Here is a 27,757-nt window from a genome sequence, read left to right on the forward strand (position 1 = left end):
TGGGGTTTCCTTACCAGTCCCCCAAATGCACCAAAAGCCAAGGGTGACCTTAATCTGACCCTCTGCCCAAGGCTCCACTCTATCCCCTTCATGCTTTAATGGCAATGGCTTTCAAACTTTATGGATGACAACCTAAGACATACATTTCACACTGGGACACAGCACCACCACATATACACACAGATGTGCATCTTTCCTCTCATGTCTTCCATTTTGCTGTATTCTGAATGAATACACTTCATCCAAAAATACACTGGGCGCAACGTCCTAAATTGATTTGATGATCTACTTGAGGGTTATGGTCTGCAGTCTGTAGAACACTGTTTTATGGCACATTTGACATTACTTTTCGTAGTTAATGACTGCTATGTCTTGAAAACCTTTTCTCTAATAGAACATTTTCTCTAATATTAATGAATACTACTTTAGGCTCTGATATAATTTCAACCTTTGATTCTGATATTTATGACAAAAATATGCCATTGCAACCCTTTTTTGGTTGTTCATAGAGGTAATACACTGTGGTATAGTTTAGAGTCTTTCATTTGTGACTACAGTCTTTCATTTCTGACTAAGTAAGGCATATTACAAAGATCTAATGTTCTGGATCTGTAAATACAATGCAAAAAAATGTTACACTTTACCAAAGGAATATTGACTAAAATTTATAGTAATCCGTAGAAAAATTTCACTTCTGCTCAAAATCTGTACTAGCTTTGCTTCTCCTCAGCAATGCTCGTTTTAACTTGTAAACTCAAAGAACATCATCATCTATGCCCCTTTCTGTCAGCTGCTAGGAACCAGCACATGTACAGAACTTTATTATTACATATTTTGGGCACCAACTTTCCAAAAATTTTCACCTAAGCCATGTTTTGCTTTCACTACTACCTCTTCCACCTCCAATTCCATAGCTAGGCTTCTATTCTGATACTGTACAACTACTTTCTCTTTCTTTTTGAGAGAAGGTCTTGCTGTGTCACCTAGGCTGGAGTGCTGTGACGTGATCAAGGTTCACCACAGCCTCAACCTCCTGGCCTCAAGTGATTCTCCCATCTCAGCCTCCTGAGTAGCTGGGACTACAGGTGTGCACTGCCACGCTCAGCTAATTTTTGTATTTTTTGTAGAGACAGGGTTTCGCCATGTTGCCCAGGTTGGTCTCAAACTCCTGAGCTCAAGTGATGCACCTGCCTTGGTCTCCCAAAGTACTGGGATTCCAGGCATGAGCCACTGTGCCCAGCTCACAGGCACTTTCATAGGCTATTTTAAGTCCATTTTGCATCAGGCAGATAATAAAATAAATAATGATAATGGTAACAGACACAATAACAGTAATAATGTAATATCAAACAGACAAGTTACTTTATCTTTGGGCTTCTTCAAACACTCTTTGAAATAGTCTTTTAAACTGCTTAACATTTAGTATGAAAACTGGCTAGAAGGCCTCTCTGGCCAAAGACGCTGTCTTCCCCACAGTCTACATTTTATTTCCACCACTCATAACATATAACTAGAAACTTTCTTCATATCCCACATTGGCCAAATATAGTATGATGAAGTCTGAGCAGAGAGAAGATTCATTCATAAACAATGAATAAGCACAGAAGGTTCTGCAGAGCTAAATTTCAGCTACTCGCCATTTCTGATTGCCTTTTGTGGCCAGGGTAAAGTCACTGGCTTCCTGGTCTCTTACTTATCTCTGCAAAACAGAAGAACGTTATGTAGAATCAAGAAGTATAGCTCTCGCTTCTCTTGCTCTTTTCTCTGTCTCTCTCTTCTCTCTCCTCTCTCCTCTCTGTCTCTCTCTGTTATCTTTGTCTCTGTCTCTTTTCTCTGTCTCCCTGTCTCTCTCTCTTCTCTCTGTGTCTCTGTCTCTCTTCTCTCTGTCTGTCTCTGTTATCTTTGTCTCTGTCTCTCTTCTCTGTCTCCCTGTCTCTCTCTTCTGTCTCTGTCACTCTCCTTTCTCTGTCTCTCTCTGTTATCTTTGTCTCTGTCTCCCTCTCCGTTCTGTCTCCCTGTCTTTCTCTCTTCTCTCTGTGTCTCTGTCTCTGTCTCTCCCACCCACCCTCTCTTTCTCTCTCTTCCTTTGCCGTGGGAGAATACGGCAAGAAGTCAGCCGTCTGCAAGTCAGGAAGATATTCCTCACCAGGAAGCAAATCAATGGACACCCTGATTGTGGGCATTTCCGCTTTGTAAACCTGGAGAAAATAAATTTCTGTTGTTTAAGTCAAAAAAAAAAAAAAAGAAGTATACAACAGACTGAAGAATGCAGATAAAAACTGGCTTTTAATGCTATGCATAAACTTTCATAAAAGGATTTTTATTATATCATTCTAAGTAAAATTCTGTGTTGACGAATGGTAACTCTAATAATACTTATAACTTACAATGGGCCAGGCACGAATGTAGCCACATTACAGCATCCCTATGAAGTGGATGCTATCATTATCCCCACTTTGTAGAGGAGGAAATAGAGGCCTAGAGAGATTAACTTGCCCAAGTTTACACAGCCAGCAGGTGGCAAAGCCAGGATTTGAACCCACAGAATTGATACATACTATGTAGGTAAGACTACGTAGGTTAGTCTTATTTTAGTCATTAACAAAACCATTCCAATTCTCCAAGGAAAATTCAACAACTTTTATAAAACCCAATTAAAGGGCTACGGCCAGCAGGAATTACAATGTCAATGCTAAAAGTGGTAAGAGGTGACCTGCTGAAACCCTAAATTAATGGAAAAGCTACTCCATCTCCTTATTCTGTTTGTCAGTCTTTGTGTTCTTTCTTTTAATCTTTTATTTCTCATAACTCTCTCCTTTTTCCTTAAGACCCTGTGGAATATAGAGAAATGGTTGACTAGGAAATTGAACAGAACATCACAACACTGGACTCACAAGTCAGAAAAGTTTTATGTTTGAGGATGGCTTGGTCCCTATAAGCCATGTGACTCTGGCTTGGAAAAAACACATAAACTATTTGAATCAAAACTCCTCATCTGAAAAATGAGAGATGTGAACCATGTGATTTCTAATTGCCCTCTTCACTCTAAAGCAGTATGCTTTAGCACTTCAAAATACTGGATTTTTAAAATTAAGAAAAAATGCTGTGACCTGTTCTTATTTAAGAGGTAATTTGGTCTTATGTAACCTGTTTGTTTTTAGCTTGTCATTTTGAATGGCCCTTAATTGCTTTCTTTAAGAACTATAGGCTAGTGGCCCTCAACAGAATAAAGTGTTGACCACTCTATGCAATACCATCCAGAACATCACAATTTAGCCTGTTCATCCAGGTACTTTTCATCTTGTCACGGGAATGATGTTGAAGACCCAGAGGTCACAGACACTAATCTATTGATGCTGACTATGTACTGCAGAGGGGTGACAGCAGGGGTGTGAGAATCAGGCAAGTCGTGCATAAGGGGTCTGCTCACTACAGGGAGGTTTTCCAGTGAAGTCTACCAGGACTATGTCCATCGGGCTGTCATGCTAACTGGTTCCACTCACTCTTTGGGCAGTAACTGAACTTCTCCCAGCCTCATTCTCATCACTGTTTTAACAAAAATGAAGCTGCTGATATGGAAGTGCTGGGAAGGGAACAGCATGGTCCCTTTAAATGATATCAAGCAGAGAAGGGAAGAGCTGGGTAAAGGAGGGCGTGGTCCCTGGCTAGGGCTCCACCCCCACGAATCTAGCTGAGGACAGGCACTCCTGCCTTTGTGCCCAGATGTTGCATTTCCGAAGACCACCTTGGCCCACGATGCCCCCATCCTGTGGCTATAAAGATCCGAGGCCCTCTAGATTTTCTAGTTTATTTGCGTAGAGGTGTTTATAGTATTCTTTGATGGTAGTTTGTGTTTCTGTGGGATCAGTGGTGATATCCCCTTTATCATTTTTTTATTGTGTCTATTTGATTCTTCTCTTTTCTTCTTTATTAGTCTTGCTAATGGACTATCAAGTTTGTCGATCTTTTCAAAAACCAGCTCCTGGATTCATTGATTTTTTTGAAGGGTTTTTTTGTGTCTCTATCTCCTTCAGTTCTTCTCTGATCTTAGTTATTTCTTGCCTTCTGCTAGCTTTTGAATGTGTTTGCTCTTGCTTCTCTAGTTCTTTTCATTGTGATGTTAGGGTGTCAATTTTAGATCTTTCCTGCTTTCTCTTGTGGGTATTTATTTAGTGCTCTAAGTTTCCCTCTACACACTGCTTTAAATGTGTCCCAGAGATTCTGGTATGTTGTGTCTTTGTTCTCATTGGTTTCAAAGAACATTTCTATTCCTGCCTTCATTTCGTTATGTACCCAGCAGACATTCAGGAGCAGGATGTTCAGTTTCCATGTAGTTGAGCGGTTTTGAGTGAGTTTCTTAATCCTGAGTTCTAGTTTGATTGCACTGTGGTCTGAGAGACAGTTTGTTACAATTTCTGTTCTTTTACATTTGCTGAGGAGTGCTTTACTTCCAACTATGTGGTCAATTCTGGAATAAGTGTGACGTGGTGCTGAGAAGAATGTATATTCTGTTGATTTTGGGTGGAGAGTTCTGTAGATGTCTATTAGGTCCACTTGGTGCAGAGCTGAGTTCAATTCCTGGATATCCTTGTTAATTTTCTGTCTCGTTGATCTGTCTAATGTTGACAGTGGGGTGATAAAGTCTCCCATTATTATTGTGTGGCAGTCTAAGTCTCTTTGTAGGTCTCTAAGGACTTGCTTTATGAATCTGGGTGCTCCTGTATTGGGTGCATATATATTTAAGATAGTTAGCTCTTCTTGTTAAATTGATCCCTTTACCATTATGTAATGGCCTTCTTTGTCTCTTTTGATCTTTGTTGGTTTAAAGTCTGTTTTATCAGAGACTAGGATTGCAACCCCTGCCTTTTTTTGTTTTCCATTTGCTTGGTAGATCTTCCTCCATCCTTTTATTCTGAGCCTATGTGTGTCTCTGCACATGAGATGGGTCTCCTGAATACAGCACACTGATGGGTCTTGACTCTTCATCCAATTTGCCAGTCTGTGTCTTCTAATTGGAGCATTTAGCCCATTTACATTTAAGGTTAATATTGTTATGTGTGAATTTGATCCTGTCATTATGATGTTAGCTGGTTATTTTGTTCGTTAGTTGATACAGTTTCTTCCTAGCATCAATGGTCTTTACAATTTGGCATGTTTTTGCAGTGGCTGGTACCAGTTATTCCTTTCGATGTTTAGTGCTTCCTTCAGGAGCTCTTGTAGGGCAGGCCTGGTGGTGACAAAATCTCTCAGCATTTGCTTGTCTGTAAAGGATTTTATTTCTCCTTCACTTATGAAGCTTAGTTTGGCTAGATATGAACTTCTGGGTTGAAAATTCTTTTCTTTAAGAACGTTGAATATTGGCCCCCACTTTCTTCTGGCTTGTAGAGTTTCTGCCGAGAGATCCGCTGTTAGTCTGATGGGCTTCCCTTTGTGGGTAACCTGACCTTTCTATCTGGCTGCCCTTAACATTTTTTCCTTCATTTCAACTTTGGTGAATCTGACAGTTATGTGTCTTGGAGTTGCTCTTCTCAAGGAGTATCTTTGTGGTGTTCTCTGTATTTCCTGAATTTGAATGTTGGCCTGCCTTGCTAGGTTGGGGAAGTTCTCCTGGATAATATCCTGAAGAGTGTTTTCCAACTTGGTTCCACTCTCCCCGTCACTTTCAGGTACACCAATCAGATAAAGATTTGGTCTTTTCACATAGTCCCATATTTCTTGGAGGCTTTGTTCATTTCTTTTTACTTTTTTTCTCTAAACTTCTCTTCTCCCAAGACTAAACCAGGAAGAAGTTGAATTCCTGAATAGACCAATAACAGGCTCTGAAATTGAGGCAACAATTAATAGCCTACCAACAAAAAAAGTCCAGGACCAGACAGATTCACAGCCGAATTCTACCAGAGCTACAAGGAGGAGCTGGTACCATTCCTTCTGAAACTGTTCCAATCAATAGAAGGAGAGGGAATCCTCCCTAACTCATTTTATGAGGCCAGCATCATCCTGATACTAAAGCCTGGCAGAGACACAAGAAAAAAGGCGAATTTTAGGCCAATATCCCTGATGAACATCAATACAAAAATCCTCAATAAAATACTGGCAAACCGAATCCAGCAGCACATCAAAAAGCTTATCCACCTTGATCAAGTGGGCTTCATCCCTGGGATGCAAAGCTGGTTCAACATACGCAAATCAATAAACATAATCCAGCATATAAACAGAACCAAAGACAAAAACCACATGATTATCTCAATAGATGCAGAAAAGACCTCTGACAAAATTCAACAGCCCTTCATGCTAAAAACTCTCAATAAATTATGTATCAATGGGACGTATCTCAAAATAATAAGAGCTATCTATGACAAACCCACAGCCAATATCATATGGAATGGGCAAAAACTGGAAGCATTCCCTCTGAAAACTGGCACAAGACAGGGATGCCCTCTCTCACCACTCCTATTCAACATAGTGTTCGAAGTTCTGGCCAGGGCAATCAGGCAGGAGAAGGAAATAAAGGGTATTCAATTAGGAAAAGAGGAAGTCAAATTGTCCCTGTTTGCAAATGACATGATTGTATATTTAGAAAACCCCATTGTCTCAGCCCAAAATCTCCTTAAGCTGATAAGCAACTTCAGCAAAGTCTCAGGATACAAAATCAATGTGCAAAAATCACAAGCATTCTTACACACCAATAAAAGACGGACAGAGAGCCAAATCATGAGTGAACTCCCATTCACAATTGCTTCAAAGAGAATAAAATATCTAGGAATCCAACTTACAAAGGATGTGAAGAACCTCTTCAAGGAGAACTACAAACCACTGCTCAATGAAATAAAAGAGGATACAAACAAATGGAAGAACATTCCATGTTCATGGATAGGAAGAATCAATATCGTGAAAATGGCCATACTGCCCAAGGTAATTTATAGATTCAATGCCATCCCCATCAAGCTACCAATGACTTTCTTCACAGAATTGGAAAAAACTACTTTAAAGTTCATATGGAACCAAAAAAGAGCCCACATTGCCAAGACAATCCTAAGCAAAAAGAACAAACCTGGAGGCATCACGCTACTTGACCTCAAACTATACTATAAGGCTACAGTAACCAAAACAGCATGGTACTGGTACCAAGACAGAGATACAGACCAATGGAACAGAACAGAGCCCTTGGAAATAATACCACATATCTACAACCATCTGATCTTTGACAAACCTGACAAAAACCAGAAATGGGGAAAGGATTCCCTATTTAATAAATGGTGCTGGGAAAACTGGCTAGCCATATGTAGAAAGCTGAAACTGGACCCCTTCCTTATACCTTATACAAAAATTAATTCAAGATGGATTAAATACTTAAATATTAGACCTAAAACCATAAAAAGCCTAGAAGAAAACCTAGGCAATACCATTCAGGACATAGGTATGGGCAAGGATTTTATGTCTAAAACACCAAAAGCAATGGCAACAAAAGCCAAAATTGACAAATGGGATCTAATTAAACTAAAGAGCTTCTGCACAGCAAAAGAAACTACCATCAGAGTCAGCAGGCAACCTACAGAATGGGAGAAAATTTCTGCAATCTACTCATCTGACAAAGGGCTAATATCCAGAATCTACAAAGAATTCAAACAAATTTACAAGAAAAAAACTAACAACCCCATCAAAAAGTGGACGAAGGATATGAGCAGACACTTCTCAAAAGAAGACAGTTATGCAGCCAGCAGACACATGAAAAAATGCTCATCATCACTGGCCATCAGAGAAATGCAAATCAAAACCACAGTGAGATACCATCTGACACCAGTTAGAATGGCAATCATTAAAAAGTCAGGAAACAACAGGTGCTGGAGAAGATGTGGAGAAATAGGAACGCTTTTACACTGTTGTTGGGAGTGTAAACTAGTTCAACTATTGTGGAAGACAGTGTGGCAATTCCTCAAGGATCTAGAACTAGAAATACCATTTGACCCAGCCATCTCATTACTGGGTATATACCCAAAGGATTATAAATCATGCTGCTATAAAGACACATGCACACGTATGTTTACTGTGGCACTATTCACAATAGCAAAGACTTGGAACCAACCCAAATGTCCATCAATGATAGACTGGATTAAGAAAATGTGGCACATGTACACCATGGAATACTATGTAGCCATAAAAAAGGATGAGTTAATATCCTTTGTAGGGACATAGAAGATGCTGGAAACCATCATTCTCAGCAAACTATCGCAAGGACAAAAAAACCAAACACTACATGTTCTCACTCATAGGTGGGAATTGAACAATGAGAACACTTGGACACGGGAAGGAGAACAGCACACACCGGGGCCTGTCATGGGGTGGGGGGAGGGGGGAGGGATAGCATTAGGAGATACACCTAATGTAAATGATGAGTTAATGGGTGCAGCGCACCAACATGGCACATGTACACATATGTAAGAAACCTGCACATTGTGCACATGTACCCTAGAATTTAAAGTATATATACTAAAAAAAAAAAAAAAAAAAAAAGGAAAATGCCTGGCACGTAGTAGGGGCTCAGAAAGTTTGCCATACTGTCCCCCTATCCTTTCTTCTCTTAAAAAAATTGTAGTTTGGAAACGATTCATAAAGCGTTCTGCATATTTTCCAAGAACAGGGAAGAGAGCCTTGTTTTACATGTTATTTTATTTATTTATTTATTCTTATTTTTTTGAGATGGAGTCTCCTTCTGTCGCCCAGGCTGGAGTGCAATGGCACGATCTCAGCTCATTGCAACCTCTGCCTCCTGGGTCAAGTGATTCTCCTACCTCAGCCCCCACAAGTAGCTGAGATTACAGGCATGTGCCACCACGCCCAGCTAATTTTTTTTGTATTTTTAGTAGAGAAGGCTGGTGAATCATTTGAGGTCAGGAGTTTGAGACCAGCCTGACCAACATGGTGAGGCTGGTCTCAAACTCCTGACAAATGATTCACCAGCCTCGGCCTCCCCAACTGTTGGGATTACAGGCTTTTACATGTTATTTAAGTACTACTTTTTTGTTGTAGAACTATTATATATATTTTAAAAGCTGCATTTTCAAAATGAATGACTCTCCCATGTGAACACACAAACCCATTTGTGTTTGTATTAGATCCTGGGGGTGTTTGTATTACATACAGTCATCACCTCCCCCACTCCCTTGCCTGTGTCCCTCTCCGGGTCCTGGTGACCCTAAGAACCACCAGGCTGAGAGGCAGAGGAGCTGCTTGCCTCAAGGAGGCCTGTCCTGCCTTTCGCTGCAGCTGCAGTGACTGGTGGTAAAGTCCCAGCTGACAAAGAAGAGAATGACTATTCAAAGAACAGAGTAATTAGTTGCTACAAAAACAGCAGTGGGAGTGTGAAGTGTGGAGGAGAAGAAAAAAATGACACAAGATCATTATTCTATTTTGTTGAAAATTGTAACAAGGTGTTAATGCTTCAGCTGTTCCCTCTGAAGTTATCTCTAAAGGAAGGAGAAAGGAGCAGGCTTTCAGCCTCCAAAGGCATCAAGGCATTTCCCACCTGCCCTGCCCAGGTCTGACTTTTCAGATGGAAACTGTATGGCTTTTCAGATGGAAACTGTAGTGAAAGGGGCCCTGTGTCTCCCTCCCGGCTGGTGGGGCTGTGCAGTGCACTAATCCTTCCCTCAGCCTCCCCTCCTAGCACCCAAATGACATGTCACTGGCAGCTCTACTGGCTCCTCCGGGAAGGCCTGGGAGCGTCACAGCGGTGTGACAGCTCATTCACTCCCTGGTGTGCTGGATCTGGTAATCATCCCATCTACCCCAATGCTGCCTGCAGTGACATCACATTGGTAGCTTGGAACCAGCCACAGTGGGAGTACCTGCACCACAGAAATCAGCAAATACCACAAATTAAGTCTTCTTCCCCCCAGCAGAAAGCCAACTCACCAGCACATCACTGCTGATTCTGGTGTATAAGGAAAGGATCTGTGCTCTAAGCACACAACGTGGCAGTTCAGAGCCTGGACTCTGATGTTAGACCTAAATTTGTCAGATGAGCTTAGCGAGTTACTAACCTTTGAGTCTCGGTTTCTTTTAAAACAGGAATGCTACTAACACTATCACAAGAGAGGGTTGTTATAAGAATTAAATGCATTAATCCATAAAAAAGTGCTTTTTTTAGGGCCTGGCATATTAAAGTAAAAAACTCAGTACATTAGTTATTTTCACTGACACACCACAATATATCTAGTCTAGTATACCTCCTATCATGGCTCCATCTATCCAGGTCCAGGCCTCTTATCCATCTTTCTAGTAATAGCTATTTACAATTTCCATGTCTGTACTGTTGTCTCATCCCACCTACAGTCACACAAACCCATTTCCCTCTCCTTTCCCGCACATAAACCTGGGAGCCTAGATACAAGGGAAATACTTCTGAGAGAGCAAGATGGCATCATAAGGTCAAGGGCTCCATATTTCAGTAGACAGTCCTTAGACTAACATCTGTAACTCTTCACTGTAGGTAATTAAGGTTGACAATTTACAAAGCTTGGCTATCTTCTCCCATTTATAAGTGTCTGTTCAGAAGCAATAAAGTAGACAATCTGAAGGAGAGACAGCAGAGATAGAGACAAGACAAGAGTGCGGCAAGACTGGAGACTGTCAGAAGCAAGAACCCCACTGCCTTTCTGAGCCACCTCACATAATTTTTTAAATCACAGTTCAGCACGTTAACATTTAATGATGATATGCTTGGGGAAACCAGAAAAGGCTAATAAGGTTCATTAGACCTGGTTAACTAAGGCAGGGTATGTGGGTAGGGCAGTTTCTGAATATTTACTCCTCTCCAAAACAGGTGAAATTAAAAGTTCATATTTTGATTTCCAGGGAAATGCAGTCATCCAAAAGGCAGTTCTTCAAACTATCAGACAAAGGAATTTTTCTATATTTTGACATATATACATAATCTCTAGGCCATCTAGGAGGTAAGCAGTATTAGGAAATACTATCCTGAGCAAAGTATATAAAAACACACACATGCACACACACACATATATATTTGCTGCTCTTTACTTTGTAAAAGACACAAATAGCCCATCATAACCATTAACTTTCTACCATCTGATATTCACAAATCCATGAGAGCTCAGGTGTAGGACTGGTCATCTTAGTGGCAAAATAGGACACAGAACACTGTCTTGGCTTTAGAAAGCCTAAGAATCAATTGCCAAAGCTTAAGAGAAATTCTTAGAAAATAATGGCATAAAATAAAAAGAGAGATCTTAAAAACCAGCAAAAATAGCATGTGCATGTCCAAAGGAGAAAATAAACAGTTGATTAAATTTCTTCCACCAAGAAACCTCCCCAGAGACAGAGAAATTAAATTTTCAACAGTGCTGCTGGCTTGGCAGGAGCTGTGGGGGGTTGGGTGGGGCAGGGAGCTCTTAGGTTTTCCCTTCTGGAAGAGACTAGGAACCAAAATGCCAAAGCACCATGAGCAGGGGCAGCTCACCTGAAGCCAAACCCTAGCACATGCAGATACAGTTAGGAAAAGCGGCTGCCAGACTGAGACAGCAAAGGCCCAAACAATTGCTGAGTTTTGGGCAGCAATTGGGAGACAGAAGAGAATAAGAGCATCATGGAACACAAAAGAAAAGCAAACTGACAATTTCAGATGTTGAGTGTCTTTTAATGTTAAGTGTTGAATGTTTCTCAGCTCCTAGTGGAACATTCTTAAGATGGATATTACCAAACTTCTCTATCTGTCACGGCAACTTTATAAATCCAGTGATGTAAATCCTGGGAATGGTCCCATTTAGTCACTCTTTCCAGCTGCTGTCACCACATACTGAAAGGGAGCTTCGTCCTGAGTCAGACTCCACGGATGAAATATTCAGCATCACATGTAATCTACTGTCCTTCACAACACTCTACTCCACTACCTGCTAAGAGATGTTCTACATGATACACAAACCCTGCACTCGAGTCTCAGGCCCACAGCTGCCTCCTCAGACCTACCTCCGTGGGGTGCAGTCATCATGGGGGGGAATGATGACAACCTTCACCGTGACAGATGTTCTCAGGAGGTCAATCATCTGCTCATGGCTCAGAGTGGCTACCGCCACCTTGCAGATCTCCACCAGGCGACTGCCCTGCCTCAGCCCTGCCTGCCAGGCATAACCGTAGGGCTCCACATCTGCCACGATGCCCTCATAGTTGACATGGAAGCCAAGCTGTCCTAGCCCATTTCTTCGCAGAGTCATCTCCACTGATTCACAGCCTTTTGAAACAAACTAGACAAGGAAATAAAAGATACTGTGGTTTAAAGTAATAGGGTATTAAGTGGTGGACATGGAACTGGAAAATCATTGCAAGCAGGGTTAGTTCTGAATACCTTATTGCCAGCTGAAGAGCAGTCTGGTTATTTCTTCTTCACTAGTCTCCTATTCATTAGGCCAAAAGGAATATACTTGTTGCATCCAAAAAGCTCAACGGCTTCCCTGAAGTTACAAGGAAACCTCTACCAGAGACCTACAGGGAGCTGGCAGTAAATAGAAACCATATACTGCTACTCATTTAGCCTTTGTAAAATTCAAGGCAGCAGATACTCAAGCAATTCTTTTCAGCACCACCACCAGATGACTGGGCTGCAGTACCAGGGAACAGGTCACATGCAAATGGGTTTTGAACACGCGCACACACACACACACACACAGAGTAAATGTGTCTTCCCCAACTTGTTCTACTTTTCCAAAACATCCATGGAAAACACAAGCATGAGATAAACTGTCTGCTTCACACATCAAGGGAGTTTTCAGAGGAGCTAATAACAGAGTGCAAGGTTCAGTAACTTGGCTCTAGTCTGTACTGAAAGCTTTATGAAAGAGAAACTGCAGGTAAGGAAGAGGAAGGAGAGACTCACCTGCAACCTTTTGACAATCTCTTTGATCTCCTCATTGTTAATAAAACTCCCCACTGAAACACATTCTCCTCGTTCATAGAAGATTTTGAGGCTGGTGTCAGTTGAAGTCCACCCTATCACATCTCTACAGGAACAATTGAAGACCACGCTCTTTGTTTCCTGTTCAATGAGCACAATGAACTCATTGGAGATCCCTAAAAGGCAGTCTAGTTCCATGGCCTTGTTGTAGTCTTCAGCCCGGACTGCCCATACAATGGCCCCCATGCTGCTGAGCTCGGCTCCTGGATATGGCTTAGACTTTTCCTTCTTCTTGGAAGCCAAAGAGATGAATGGAAACTTGCCAGAAGGGTCAATAGGGGTGTTGGTGACATTCTTTTCTGCCAGATCTTTCAGGTATTCCTGGCGGGTCCGAGTTGCCATGGCCCGGAACTTCTCCGATTTATGAGCAGCATTTTCTGCATTAATCACTTTCGCCAAAAGGAAGTCCCTGAACACATTTGACTTAGGGAAAGTGACCCCTTTAGGAATGGGAGGCCCAAAGGAAGGCACATCTCTGGACCTGGTAACAGCCACACTGAGAGACAAAGATCAAAGAGAGCCACATCAGTATTTCTCAGTCTCACAACATCAGAATAAAATATACTTTCTCAAAGACAAAGACGTACCTCAGATGCAAAATAGCTGCTTATTTTTCCATGAGAAAAACACACATTTCTGCTTAATACGAGCATATTTTTTCATTCAATCACATTTAGAATTTACACAACATAAATTTTTTTCTAGGCCAAAAAAAACCCTCCCAAAATCCCCAAAGCTAACACTATTAACTTTTTTTAACAGACAGGACACTGACCAAAACTCCATGAAAAAAAATAGGTTTACTGTAATATTCTGTATAAGACATTTTAAATACCTACTAACTGTTTTCAAGGGAGATTACCGTAACCACATCATCTTTCAGAACAAGCACACATTGTGAGAACACAAATGTGTTCTCCATTTTAGATATGATGCCTACAAGCAGACAGCTTACATTGAAAATATCAAAAGATGCATGCCATAAAAGAAATGAATTAAATTTCAATAAAACTTAACTAGTATTTGTTGGCCTAAGTGTGAGGCATTATGCAACCAGATTAAAAGCATAATTTTAAAATGAAAATTGGAATCTGAGTAATAGTATGAGAATCTTTATGTAATAGCAACAACGCTTTAAAATCATATTTTTAAACTGAGCTATTCCTTGGTCCTTTTGGTATTTTATTCTGATAATCTATTTCTAAGAAAAATGTTTTCCTTATCCCATTCCTTTAAGCAAGATTGATATAAGAAAGCCTGTTCCAGTCACTTCTTCTGAATATATATTCCTAAAATTGGGCCTAAGAAAAGGATCATATGAACATCTGTAATAACCTATTATTTTTAACCTCAAAAGGAAAAAAAGTAAGTTTCTCCTAAAACAAAAAAGGAAGTTGTTGATATAGAAATAGAGGGGTTGAGTGTTTTACATCATGTCCCAAGATTTTAGTAAAGTTTGACATGACTGGAAATGATTCTAACACATCGAAGATCCCTCTTTCCAAATTAAAAGTGAGCAAATTATGCAATTATACTTAGTATTAGGGAAACAATAAAAAAAATAGGTTTCTTCTGAACTCCTGAAATAGAAATGGCATCATCAGAGAGTATGCATCTTTCAAATAAAATTGAAGAGCTCTGTTTCACTTTTTCTTTAAGAAGGGTTTGCTTTAAGATATTCAGCTCTGTTTTTCAAGAAGTAGTTATTTCTTGTGAAAATAAGAAAAATAAAAATCAGCAACCTCAGGAGGCAAATTATATTTCTGGTGGAATGGAAAAGCTACACGCTCAGAAGATGCCATGGGATGGCCTATCTGTTGGTTTCACAAGTGTATTTTTAAAAGACTACCTAGTTCACTTCATGACAAAGAACAGTGGCAACCAACACTCCATTTTCTAACTGGAGGAGAGAATTCAGAGACTTCCATATGGTTTAATTATACCAATATGTATTAGGAGGGCAATTTTTCTTGTCTATTGTGAACTGCCTGACTTGAACGCTGACAGCTGTATAATTTTAATTTGATCGTATTATTTTTCTCTTAAAGTCAAGCAAAAGATGCTGAAATCCAGGTTTGCTAGATTTTTCTATGTGGAATCCTGTAAGAATCCAGAAATATTTAATATCTTTCACTTTAAAATTGGCAATTTCTCATCTGCTAATTTCGCTCAAATTGTTATTCTTTCTCAGAAAATATCTGTGATTTTATTTTAAATAAGGAGAGCAAAATGCTGAGCAGGGGGTGTGATTTTAAGCACCCTCCATCTACTTGCCCCTTAAACTAACTGGCTTTCTGCAGATCCACTTATTAATTGATAGAACTTTAGACAAACATACACTGAAAACCTACCAATAATTAGAAACAGCTATAATGAACTGTGAGGAAAAGAACTGAATCCTTAACGCATAATTTTCAATGATTCACTGTGGTAGGGAGGTAAATGATACAGGCACTGAAATCAGCTTTGCATAGTCAGAAATAGAATCCTTACAGAAGATGAGGAAGATGATACCCTGGAATGCTCTTTTCAAATAAATGATTTTGTTTTGGATAAATCAAACTGGCAAGGTTTCTACAAGGTTAAAAGCTCATTAATTTAGATGCCACAAATTCTGAACTCTTGATAATAAGGCCTGGTTTAAGCTAAACAGAATATTTTGTCTCTGTAAGAAAAAAGCCTTTCTAGAATCTCAGTTTGCTGCATGTAGTTACTTAAGATATATTAATTATAAATGGTTCTTGGTATTTTTAAAAGCAGATTCCAAAGGGCCTCTGCTTGGCTGTACATATATTAGCCTAGTTGGTAATTCTGTGTCTTCTTCGAAATAATACATGCTTTAAAATCATAGCCATGCTTTATTTACCCAGCATTGTTGAGGACTGGAATGTTCTACTCAAGAGGGTTATCTAGATGACAGACAGACAGAGCTAGAGGCTAAAACAGTGATGGAAAGTTATCACAGGAAGGGAACTTAAGAGAACTCAATGTTCCTCAAATTCTTTCAATAAAATCTTGGGTTTCATTTGAAAATTCACCTCGATTTTGCATTCTACTGAAAAATATTTGTGTTCATTTTCATATAAAAATATCTTCTCACTCCAAAATCTTTGGGTACACTGAGCGACCAGGAAGGTGTCTTGTTTGTATTCTGGGGTTTATCTTCCTAAACCTCCGGTTGTGCAGCTGGTACAAATTCTTCACTTCTCCAGGAAACAGATACAGAGAAGTAAAAGGATTTGCCCAGATTTGTTAGAGAGAGCCAGGATTGGAATGTAAGCTTCTGGACAGCCAAGAGAGTGCTCCACGACAAGCCCACACTTACTCTGAGGAAGTGCTTTCAAACCTTCTACTCCTGAGGTGCCTGCTAAAAGGGACCATCCACATGGGTTACATGGCCTAAGAGATGATGAGGCTGTTTCTAGTTGATATGGGCCATGTAACACTGGTTGGCATCAAAGAGCTTGAATGAAATAATAAGTGTTGATACCCAAAGCCAACTTCAAGCTGACACATGAAAATGTTCCAAAGACTTTTTTTTTTTTGAGACGGAGTCTCACTCTGTTACCCAGGCTAGAGTGCAGTGGCGCGCGATCTCAGCTCACTGCAACCTCTGCCTCCCGGGTTCAAGCAATTCTCCTGCCTCAGCCTCCCCAGTAGCTGGGACTACAGGCGCCCGTCACCTCGCCTGGCTAATTTTTTGTATTTTTAGTAGAGACAGGGTTTCACTGTGTTAGCCAGGATGGTCTCGATCTCCTGACTTCATGATCCGCCTGCCTCAGCCTCCCAAAGTGCTGGGATTACAGGCGTGAGCCACCACGCCCGGCCTGTTTCAAAGACTTCTGAACAGAAGTTTAGTGGATAAAAATTGAGAAATATAAGACATGTGAACTTTGGAAGCACAATGGAAAAACAGCAATAATCAACAACCCCCAGCCCAAAATTTAAAAGGAAGGTGACACAGAAAACATCAAATGGAAGAGGGAAGTTTCCTCTTCTTGGAGCCTGGATCAGATTACTGGCCAGGGCAGCTTCCAAGAAAGCAGATCTGGGCAAAGGACACGAAAGATCAAACATGTGCCAATCATTCTCTCGATTTCTAACAGTATTGATCCACCAGTCACTGAGTACCTACTATGTGCTAGGCACTTTGCCCTTGCTGAGGATCAAGGCTGAAGATGTCCCGGGCTCAGCCATCCAGAAACTCCAAGTCTGGTGGGAGCCACAGCCAGTGATTTGAGTCTCCTACTTGTGAAGTACAGGGTGCTACTGGTAGCACTTAGGAAAGGCACTTTAGTCCTGGGAGGTCCAGGGAGCCTTCTCAGAAAAAAGAAAAGCAGGAATTCATCAGATGGAGGGAAAGGGGAGTGTGTGAGAGGAGCAGCATGTGCAGAGCAGAGGGGCAGAGCACGCTGTTCTGGGGAGTGGTGAGTAGCTCCAAAGGAGTGAGGTAGGCATGGGGTGCAGACTGGTAGATAAGACTGAGAGACAGGAGGCCAAACCTGAAGCCCCCATGCAGTAAGCTATGCTTGCAAGTCTGAACTTTTCTCTAAATGCTTTTAAGCACAATGAATGACATAATCAGATTCTTGTCTTAGAAAGGTCAGCTGCAGCGGACAATAGGGATGCTGATTAATTGAGGCTTGAAATAGACCTTCCTAAAGAAATTTCTATCACTTGACCTACTTGGATTTTTCTTCTTCTCAGCTGAAGCTTGCAAATTCTTTTTCTTTTTCTTTTTTTTTTTTTTACGGAGAGGAAAGGGGATGAACACAGACATTTAATGGACATGCATCACACTTCCTCCCTGCCTATGCCAGACATTTTACTTAATAGGATTTTAAGTGGATGTCAAGCAACTTCCCACTGCACTGTTTAACAATTTGGTCTAATTCCAAGTGCTTTTTGTACTATATCATATGGATTCCTTTCAACAGTTATTACATTTTAATTACCGGGTATGGAAACCTCTCTGAGAGGAGTAACATGTATTTCTACCTTCCTAAACATACCTACTGACCACAGTTTAACATTTGTTTTGAAGAATCAGGGTCCTTGTTGTGACTACTTATTACTATTCTAGTTTTAAAATGAATAACAACTCTTTTATTTTATCAAATAGTGTGTCAGTGTTCCAATTTACAATTGTTTAGGATGTCCTAGGATTTTCTTTATAGTCTTTTTGTTTAAATTGGGATCCAAATAGGATCCACACTTTGCAATTAATTTAGCTTTAAAAAATGTTTTATTCTATAGATTCCCCTCCACTTCCTCACTATTTCTTGCAACTTACTTGTTGAAGAAATGGGGCTTTTTGTCTACAGAGTTATTCAGGGTCTGAATTTTGTCAACTACAAACATGTTCCTCTGTCTTTTGTATTTCCTATAAATTGGCTTTTCTGGAAGCTTGATCAGATTCAGATTTAATTTTTTTTAGGGGTGGCAAAAATAATTCATAGGTGAGGTTGTATTCTTCCATTATGAGGCATATATTTGTCTCTTTTTATGGTATTTGCATCCTTTGATGATCAATGCATAAATCCATTAATTCAGTAGTTGTTGAAAAATGGTATTATTTTATATTGTGTTTCCACACTGAAGTCCTCAGGAGTGACTGAAGCACACAATAGTTCCCCCTTATCTATGGTTTCACTTTCTGTGGTTTTGGTTAGCTGTGGTATAGTACAATGAGGTATTTTGAGAGAGAGACCACACTCATATAACTATTATTATATTGTTATAACTGTTGCGTTTTATTAATTACTGTTAATATATTACTGCCTAATTTATAAATTAAACATTATCATATAGGAACAAACATAGTATATATAGGGGTAGGCACTATCCATGGTTTCGGGCATCCTCTGGGGGTCTTGGAATATATCCCCGACAGATAAGGAGGAACTACTGTATTTGGTTCTTTGCTCCAAAATCAAATGGCCCCAGATTGCTATGCTTATTGAATTCATATCTTTGATGTGAATAGTTTTTCAGCATCTCCTCTATCAATAAACAAATATTTGTTTCCAGTACATGCTCGCTATTAACAGCTCCTTCTTTTTTTATTTTGTTGCTTCTAATCTTCTCTATCAACTGGGATCAGATAATTAAGGTCACTGCAACGATACAAATAAAACAATAGAGACTGGAGGGCTCTCTTATCAGTTATGGGATAAGCTTTAGTATGCAGACTTAGTGACTGATTTCTGAGTTCTTGGCTATATGATGACTCACATTAACTGGCCTCTGGAATTAGTCTGAATTAGTCAGTTATTCCTATATAAGCTTTCTAGTCCCCAGGGAGGTATAATACCACATTATTTTGAGCTCTCATCTCTAGATCCACTATAGGGATTTTTCTCTCTTTGTTCTCCTGTTACATCGCAGGGTCCAGAGTAGTGTCTAGCACACACATGCTGAGGGCTGGATAAAGAACTAATGAAAAATAAATGGATAATGACAGTCTCCAAATTGACCTTTCTGTGTACAAATTACCTAACATGGTAACACTGGATAATTTTTCCTAGAATTCTACTTATGTAATGTTGAATTAATGGCCTAGCATTCTGGAGGCCTCTACTGCCTGGTCATCTTTTCTGCATTAGTAGCCTTTTTATTGTACTTTCCATCCTCCTTCCCACTTCTAGGCTTCTGTCCTTTGCAATGACCACTCCTAGAATGGTTTCTCTTTTTCCCATTGAATTCCATCCAGTTATGCTTTAACACACACATCAAATCCCATCTTCTCATAAATATCCATATAACTTCAGCCTGTAATGACCCCACACCTCTCTGCACTATTATTGCAGGACACTCTTTCAAGGAAACTTCTCCCCTTTCCACAGTTCAGACACCAGGTAGATGTAAGTAAATAAGTATGTGTGTTCATGGTGGAGAAAGTTGGGACCAAGAGGTTTTAAATGCTAAAAAGCACTTGGGGTACAAAAAACAGTTAGAAAAGAATTAATATGACCTAGTTATTTGCTAGCACAACAGGGTGTCTATAGCTAAAAATAATTTAATTGCACATTTAAAAATAACTAAAAGAGTATAACTGGATTGTTTGTAACACAAAGGATAAATGCTTGGGGTAATGGATACCCCATTTACCCTGGTGTGATTATATGCATTGCATGCCTATATAAAAATATCTCATGTAACCCAAAAATATATACACCTACTATGTACCCATAAAAATAAAAAAATTAAAAAAAATTTAAAAAAGCATTTGAGTTACTCTAGCTATATCACTTAGGGATAAAATTAAATTAGATTTAAATAAAATGAGTATAAATCAACCCATGTCTAAGTTTTTCCACCAAACCACTCCTAATAAAACAGGCCTATAAATTCATATCCCTAGTAGTTCGGGGAGTGGCTGGGGTTTGAGAAAAACTCACAGGTGTAAAAATTCTTTGAAGACCCATGTTTTATCTGAAAATTGATATTTTCCATTCTACCTCATAATACATTTATTTTCATGAGAAAATAAGCTCATCCTTACCCTGCCTCCCCCCAACGTTAAAGGCTTGAAGAAAGGTGTCCTGTTTATTCTGTGTCTTCAAACACTTCCTGACATCACCACATACCTGAGGAGGTGTGCCTGCCTCTTTTCAGGAGGATGGCAAAAAATTATTGATCTTTAAAGTTTACAATAGGCAAAGGTCACTACTCTACAATCTCTTGTGATTTCTTTCAGTGATTTTACAAACTGATATGTTTTCTTGGATTTATAAACAGTCCAAAATTCACAGCTTAAAAGCTGTGTGTTGGGCCTTCAAACAAGCCTGGTAACTAGGAAATTCCAGACCTGCCCACGTGTCTTGAGCAGTGGTGTTCAGTATCCCCCTCCCTGCAAAGACTCCTAGCGTTAAATGATGGGGTTCGAACGGTGGGCTCTCCAGGCAACAGATTAAAAATAAGAGAGAGAAAGCAAAAATCCTAATTTTCAGGGGAGGGATGATAAAAATAAAAAAACAAAGCACTGAAGAAGGCGAACACACCTCCCTTAGCAGTCTCTTTAGACTTGTGCAGTTCATTACAGTGGCCACAGCCAGCTGTGGCTATTGAGCACTTGAAATGTGTCTAGTGTGACCGAGGAATATCAAATTATATTAAATTTTAATTAACATATGATTTAAAAACGGATACTTAATTCTGTTATTTTAAAGATTTTAAAAAGTCCATTTGGAAGAATCTGGGTATATTAAATCTACCTTTTCATTGTAAATTTTATGAAATCTAAACATACATCAAGTATCACCAATGAAAATTTAGCATCCTAATTGAGATACGCGGTAAGTGTAAAATGTACTTCAGGTTACAAAGACTTAGTCCAAAAAACCATGTAAGATGTCACAATAATTGTTAAATGCTGAAATCACGTTAATTCATGTTGAAATAATATTTAGATATACTGAGTAAATAAAATGTAAAAATGGGTCAACAACAGTATCAACATTAATTTCATCTATATGTTGGCACTTTTTAAAAACATCTGGCTATTAGAAAGTGTAAAATTAATATGTAGCTTGCATTATAGTCCCATTAGATGGTACTGATTTAGACAAAGGCTTGAAAAGAAGAAACTCTCTTTAAAAGAAACTGCATAGCTTTCTGCTCCCCAAACTTTGGAGTGCCCATTCAAAATGGGCTTAACTTTCTACCTGTCAAGTGGTATGAAATCCTTTGCATGAATCTAGTACATAGCATGTTTTAACTGCTCAGAGTATTTTCTAAATGCAAATAGTTATCCATTCCAATTATAGTCAATTGTTCTGTGCTTTCATTCTACAACTAACCAGAGCAGCTCTCAGACACTACTTCCTTGATAAGAGGTTTCAGATCTAGGTCTTCATTGTTGGGAGTTCTGCCCCAACCCTAGGAAACTACAGACCTCCCTGGTCTTGGGTGTTCACCTAGGCTCAGCACCTGAGAAGTTCTGGAACAGCCTCTGTGTTGGGAGCTTGGAGTGAAAAACCCAGCTTTCCCAGCATGTGAGAGAGGCGGCATAGCAGCATGGTTAAGAGACTGGGCTCTAGAATGAAACTGACTGCATTCCTGTCTAATTCTGCTCAACACTAGCCAGCTAACCTGAGGCAAGTAACCTGGCTTAAATTTCATCATCTGAAAACGGAGATAAAAGCAGTACCTACCTCATAGGTTTTAAAGATTAAATGGGATATACATGTAAGATGTCTAGAATAGTTTGGGGCTTACAACAAGAGCTCAACCAATGCAGTTATTAGGATATGTGCAAGGATGGTGACAGCCAGCAGGAGACCAACATAACCTCTACTTGTTTTTTTTTTTCCCTAAGCTACACTTACTCTACTCCTAGAATTAATCTGCCTTACCCCTAGAAATATACAATTGCAGATCTCACAAACTGTCAACCTGCACAGGTCACTTTCTGTGCAGGTAACATTTTTTAGGGATGGAAAGATATGCCAAATGTCCATATTTTGAAAGGAACTGATGCACATTAAAAACATCTTACAAATGCCAGAACATTACCCTTACACATTCTGGCACTACACCCACATCAAGCTAGCATCACAGGTCCCTATCCCCTTCAACTCCTAACTCTCTAGTATTCTTACAAAGAAAGGTCTCTGCAGATAGAGGCCTGAATTCTGATACTCATGTGACTACATCAACAAGTGATACTGAAACAATTTCAATAATGCTAAATAAAGTATAGAAGCGCTTCTAAGCTTGTAGTCAGAGCGCTAATGTAAATCAAGTAAGTCAGAGGCAAGGATTTAGGCTTCTTTAATAACAATGCTTTTCAAAAAATTAACTTCTCTTCTCTATTTATTATAATCGTTCTTTTCTGCTCTTGCCATGTCAAAAGAAAAATATAATTAGCAATATGAGTAATTAGTTGGTTGGTGACCAGATGGTATGGATGAAGGACATCACCTAAGGAGGAGGTGCAAATGGAAACGGCAGGTGTCTAACCAACATGCTTGGGTAATGTCAATGCCACCAGATTACATCATCATGTGAATTCAGCCATCCGCATGCATAGTTTAAAGACAAAAAGAAATAGTAATAGACTTCCCATTGCCACTTTAGAATGCAGAGCTGAATGGGGCCTCTGTGTGATAACCAGCCAACATCCACAGAGCCCCTGCTGTGACACCCATACACACCTATAACAGACACTGTCTGAGCACGGATTGTGCACCCTGACGATGACGAAAACGTGCTGGAAGTGGGATCGGATGTTTTTTGGGCTGAACGGCTGTGCTCCAGGCTCTTGGAAAACAATTGTTACAATATCATTTCCAATGTGCCGCTTCCTCAGGAGCTACAAGAAAAAATAAGCAACCAACATAAATAACAATAATTTGCTTCCCCCGCCGCCCCAATTCCCTTATATAGTTGTATTTAAAACATTCATTCCTAATCAGTACACATTAAGGTAGGCAATCTACACAGGTACTGTCAATGTTTTCACCTGCCTTATTCCCTCTAAGGAAGAACATAGAAACAAATATTCTGAAATTTGCATAAAAGATACAGCCATTCAAATAGATCTACCCAATATCTGGCATATTATGCCAGGTCCCAACGTCTCCAAACCTTCAGTTTCTATAACAACAGTTTTGTTCCATTTTCACATAAGAAAAACATGTGCCATAGGGAAGATTTTTAAAGATGAGAATGGCTGAGATAATTACAATGTAATTTGTGTTCTGGTTTAATTGGCTTCATTGAAAGAAAATGTGGCTAAGGTGTTTTCTGATATATGTTTTGTGTCACAAGCTGGGCATGTAGAAAAGAATAATATTCCAGAATGTTGCAACAATTAAAAGCAGATAAATTTCAGGTTTAAACAGCTTCTTTAATTGCAATGAGAGCTGCTTAGGGACACCCTCTGTTTCACATTCAGTGGATTTTGGATGGGTGGCTTTCAAACTCAGGCACCCGAAATCATCCTAGGTCAGTGCCTTTCAGCAGTAATTCAATAGTGTAAACAAAAATAGAACAAAATTTGTGTTTCTCAAACTTACTGTACGGAGGCTCTTAAAAAAGAAAAACAACTAAGTGTGACATTTATATAAACTATCCGTTAGACATAAGCTTGTACTTATAAAACTTGTATTTAAAAAAATATTCTCGGCCAGGCGTGGTGGCTCACGCCTGTAATCCCAGCACTTTGAGAGGCCGACGCGGGCGGTTCACGAGGTCAGGAGATCGAGACCATCCTGGCTAACACGGTGAAACCCCGTCTCTATTAAAAATACAAAACATTAGCTGGGCGAGGTGGCAAGCACCTGTAGTCCCATCTACTCGGGAGGCTGAGGCAGGAGAATGGCGTGAACCCCGGGGGGCGGAGCCTGCAGTGAGCCGAGATCGCGCCACTGCACTCCAGCCTGGGTGAAAGAGCGAGACTCCTTCTCAAAAAAAAAAAAAAAAAAAAAAAAAAAATTCTTTAGTGACATTAAGGCATACAAATTGCATACCAGTAAAATCAGTGATCTAGTATTGGCTGCCAGCTGGGAGAAATAATAGCCTTTTAGATTAGGGTTGCAAATTGGGAGTTAGAATGTTCAGGATTAATATACTTTTAACCTTAGGAATTTGAAAGCATCCCAAATTGTCTTCTAATGAAGCAGTTTATTTCTGAGTTCATTTCTTTTTTTTTTTTTTTTTTAATTATACTTTAGGTTTTAGGGTACATGTGCACAATGTGCAGGTTTGTTACATATATATCCATGTGCCATGTTGTTTTGCTGCACCCATTAACTCGTCATTTAGCATTAGGTATATCTCCTAATGCTGTCCCTCCCCCCTACCCCCACCCCACAACAGTCCCCAGAGTGTGACGTTCCCCTTCCTGTGTCCATGAGTTCTCATTGTTCAATTCCCACCTATGAGTGAGAACATGCGGTGTTTGGTTTTTTGTCCTTGTGATAGTTTACTGAGAATGATGTTTTCCAGTTTCATCCATGTCCCTACAAAGGGCATGAACTCATCATTTTTTATGGCTGCATAGTATTCCATAGTGTATGTGCCACATTTTCTTAATCCAGTCTATTGTTGTTGGACATTTGGGTTGGTTCCAACTCTTTGCTATTGTGAATAGTGCTGCAATAAACATATGTGTGCATATGTCTTTATAGCAGCATGATTTATAGTCCTTTGGGTATATACCCAGTAATGGGATGGCTGGGTCAAATGGTATTTCTAGCTCTAGATCCCTGAGGAATCGCCACACTGACTTCCACAATGGTTGAACTAGTTTACAGTCCCACCAACTGAGTTCATTTCTAAATATGATATACAAACAGACGTTATGAAAATAAAGGCTGGTGTGTATTGATGGCCCTACAGAACATACCAATAATTAAAGATTATTAATCTACTCAAGATCTTGGACATACCAAAAACAAATACTATTTATCTACATGTTATGCCATTCCTGCATAAATGATGTCATTTTCTGTAATATTATTCTTTCTTCAAAATATGGCTTGACATATAAAAATAAATGTCTTAATAAAGGACTCAAATAGAAACAAATCCATTTTTCCATCTTATACTACATATAATGAAAAATAATATTTTATTTAAAATACTTGCAAAAGAATTTTTAAAGATACATTTTTCTTGCCTTTTTTTCCCCAAGTATAAAGTAATCTATATAGAGGAAAATAAATTTTTTTGGCTAGAGAGTGAAAATTTCTTGATATGTTGCAGTACCAATTTCTTTCTCATTCTGATTTAGGACCATAACATTTTTGACTTGATTGGACTCCAAAATTAAATAATTTAGGGAGCTGCCATTTAAATGCCCACTTTCTCTGCCTACCACTTCAACTCATTTAGTTACAAATAATTAATCCCATCTTGTTACTAAATTTTTTACCCTTACAAATCTCATCTTTCTCTTCTAAGTGATCAGGCAGAATAAGCCTTTATGCTCTCTTTAAGGATCATTTTGTTAATGTTGTTAAATTTTTTATCTACTGACTGGTCAGAATAAGTTTATTATGCCTTTCTTAGCATGGTGTTTTTCTTTCAAAGAGAGCTAAAATCTGGAATTTGCATAAAACAAATTATCAACAAAGTACAGATCAGGGAGTTTATCTTAAAACAGGTTTACTTCAGATTTATAGCTGATTCATTGCTTTGCTCCCTATTTTTTATTACACTGGCAATCATGAAAGGCAAAACTTTGTTACCTAGATTTGTGATTTAATCAAACCTAAAGTGATAAAGTGTTAGATTAGATCAGTGTTTGGTTAACTTCTGTGAAAGAGGATGTGATTCATTCTGCAGCTGGCCTGTGCTCTGTTAGCACAACAATTGACAAAAACAAAAATCCACATCCATTTGAAGGTTAGAAGTAAAACTGGACTGCTCAAGTTTGCAATAGCTTTTAAAAGAAGAGTGTGTTAGCTCTCTGGTTCTTTTAAATTTCAATTTGCTATTATTTATTTTAAAATATTTTTAAAAATCAACTACCACATATTCCCTAAAACAATAGTGCCAGTTTCCAGTTTGCTCTGTAACAATCTGTCACTGCTTAGTTTCCACATTTTACTACCTCAGTTACACTTTAGTAATTAGGCATTGAGCTTTTAGATCATTTTAAGAGAAGCTCTGTGTATGATGTGCACATACGCAATTGTTATTTATGTTCTTTGCTATCTCCCAATGAACATGGTAAGGAAGAATATCATTCTGTTGACATTTGACTTTTTTCCAAGTTAGTATTTTATATCTCCTTTGAAATCTATAATGAAACCTCAGAACTTTCCTACTCTGTGCACTGACCTCTTGAGATGAAACTTCACCCACTCATGGATGTTCTTTGCAACCCTGCAGAGTCTTGTAATCACCAATGATTTCAACTTGTTCCTCAGATTTCATGAAAACCTCAATCCCCGTGGGTGAAAAGCAAATGATTAATTCACAAAGGCATCCAGCTGGCTGTTAACCTAAAATTTGTGTCTCTTCATTTGTTTTCAGCTCATCTGCTATTCCTTACTTCCACAAAGCACAAAGTTTCCCGCTGCGGTGACAGGTGCAACACTAAATTCTGGTTTAAGATTTTACAAACTTGCCACTTAGGCTTCTAGAGGAAATGAACAAGGGTGAAAACACAGATAACAGGACGATCTCTTACCTGTTGCTTGTTGTTGGGTGTGTATGGCAGCATGGTGGAAACATGGAACATAATTTCATAATCTTTGTATGTTGTGTACAGAGAATGGGTTCCAGTGGAGTCAGCTACAGTTAAAAAAAATATAATGATGAGATGACTATAACAGGAAAAAATAATTTATTTAAGAGAAATATCTCAAAAAAGAAAAGAAAAGAAAATGATTTAGGATGAAAAGATTCTAGACGAGACAGGTGTTCTTCCTATTTTTTTTGTATTTGATCCTCTTTGGCAGTCTAGTGAAGCCTATGGATCAGAACCCTTCTCAGAATAATATTTGTAAAAGTATAAAATAAAAAACATAAGATTTCGAAAGAAATTATATCGAAGCGCACAGTATCAAATAATTTTAAATATGAATGCACAAGATTTATATAACAAGATTTAGCAGTTGGTCTAATATCTGCCATAATGCTGAAGACATGATGAGCACAAACACTCTTGAGATGTCTGCAACAACAAATAATATAACACGAAAATATCTGTGCTTTCTATTGGCAATGAAATCACAGGTAAATGAATTACTGTGGTTTACTGCCTATGGCCATAATTAACAGAAATGCTAAATTTCAACTTGGGGTCAGTGAAAATAAAGACAAAAATTATTGCCC

At 39.1% G+C, this 27,757-nt stretch overlaps 1 protein-coding gene across 50 annotated transcripts in view; it reads right to left on the reverse strand.

Moving 5' to 3' along the window:
- SIPA1L1 (signal induced proliferation associated 1 like 1) overlaps window positions 1-27,757 on the reverse strand; it is a 428,639-nt gene that overhangs the window by 55,607 nt on the left and 345,275 nt on the right. For 43 of the 50 annotated variants that reach the window (XM_055288952.2, XM_055288937.2, XM_063644088.1 and 40 more), the window contains 4 exons: window positions 27,111-27,214; window positions 23,125-23,282; window positions 12,890-13,463; window positions 11,986-12,260 (listed from right to left, as the gene is read on the reverse strand). In XM_055288952.2, the coding sequence (XP_055144927.1) occupies window positions 11,986-12,260; window positions 12,890-13,463; window positions 23,125-23,282; window positions 27,111-27,214 (1,111 nt within the window). The remainder of the gene's footprint in view (window positions 1-11,985; window positions 12,261-12,889; window positions 13,464-23,124; window positions 23,283-27,110; window positions 27,215-27,757) is intronic. The other 7 variants (XM_063644113.1, XM_055288955.2, XM_063644115.1 and 4 more) reach the window with 1 other exon arrangement.

The sequence above is a fragment of the Symphalangus syndactylus genome, chromosome 8 (assembly GCF_028878055.3).
Source record: "Symphalangus syndactylus isolate Jambi chromosome 8, NHGRI_mSymSyn1-v2.1_pri, whole genome shotgun sequence".
Lineage (NCBI taxonomy): Eukaryota > Metazoa > Chordata > Mammalia > Primates > Hylobatidae > Symphalangus > Symphalangus syndactylus.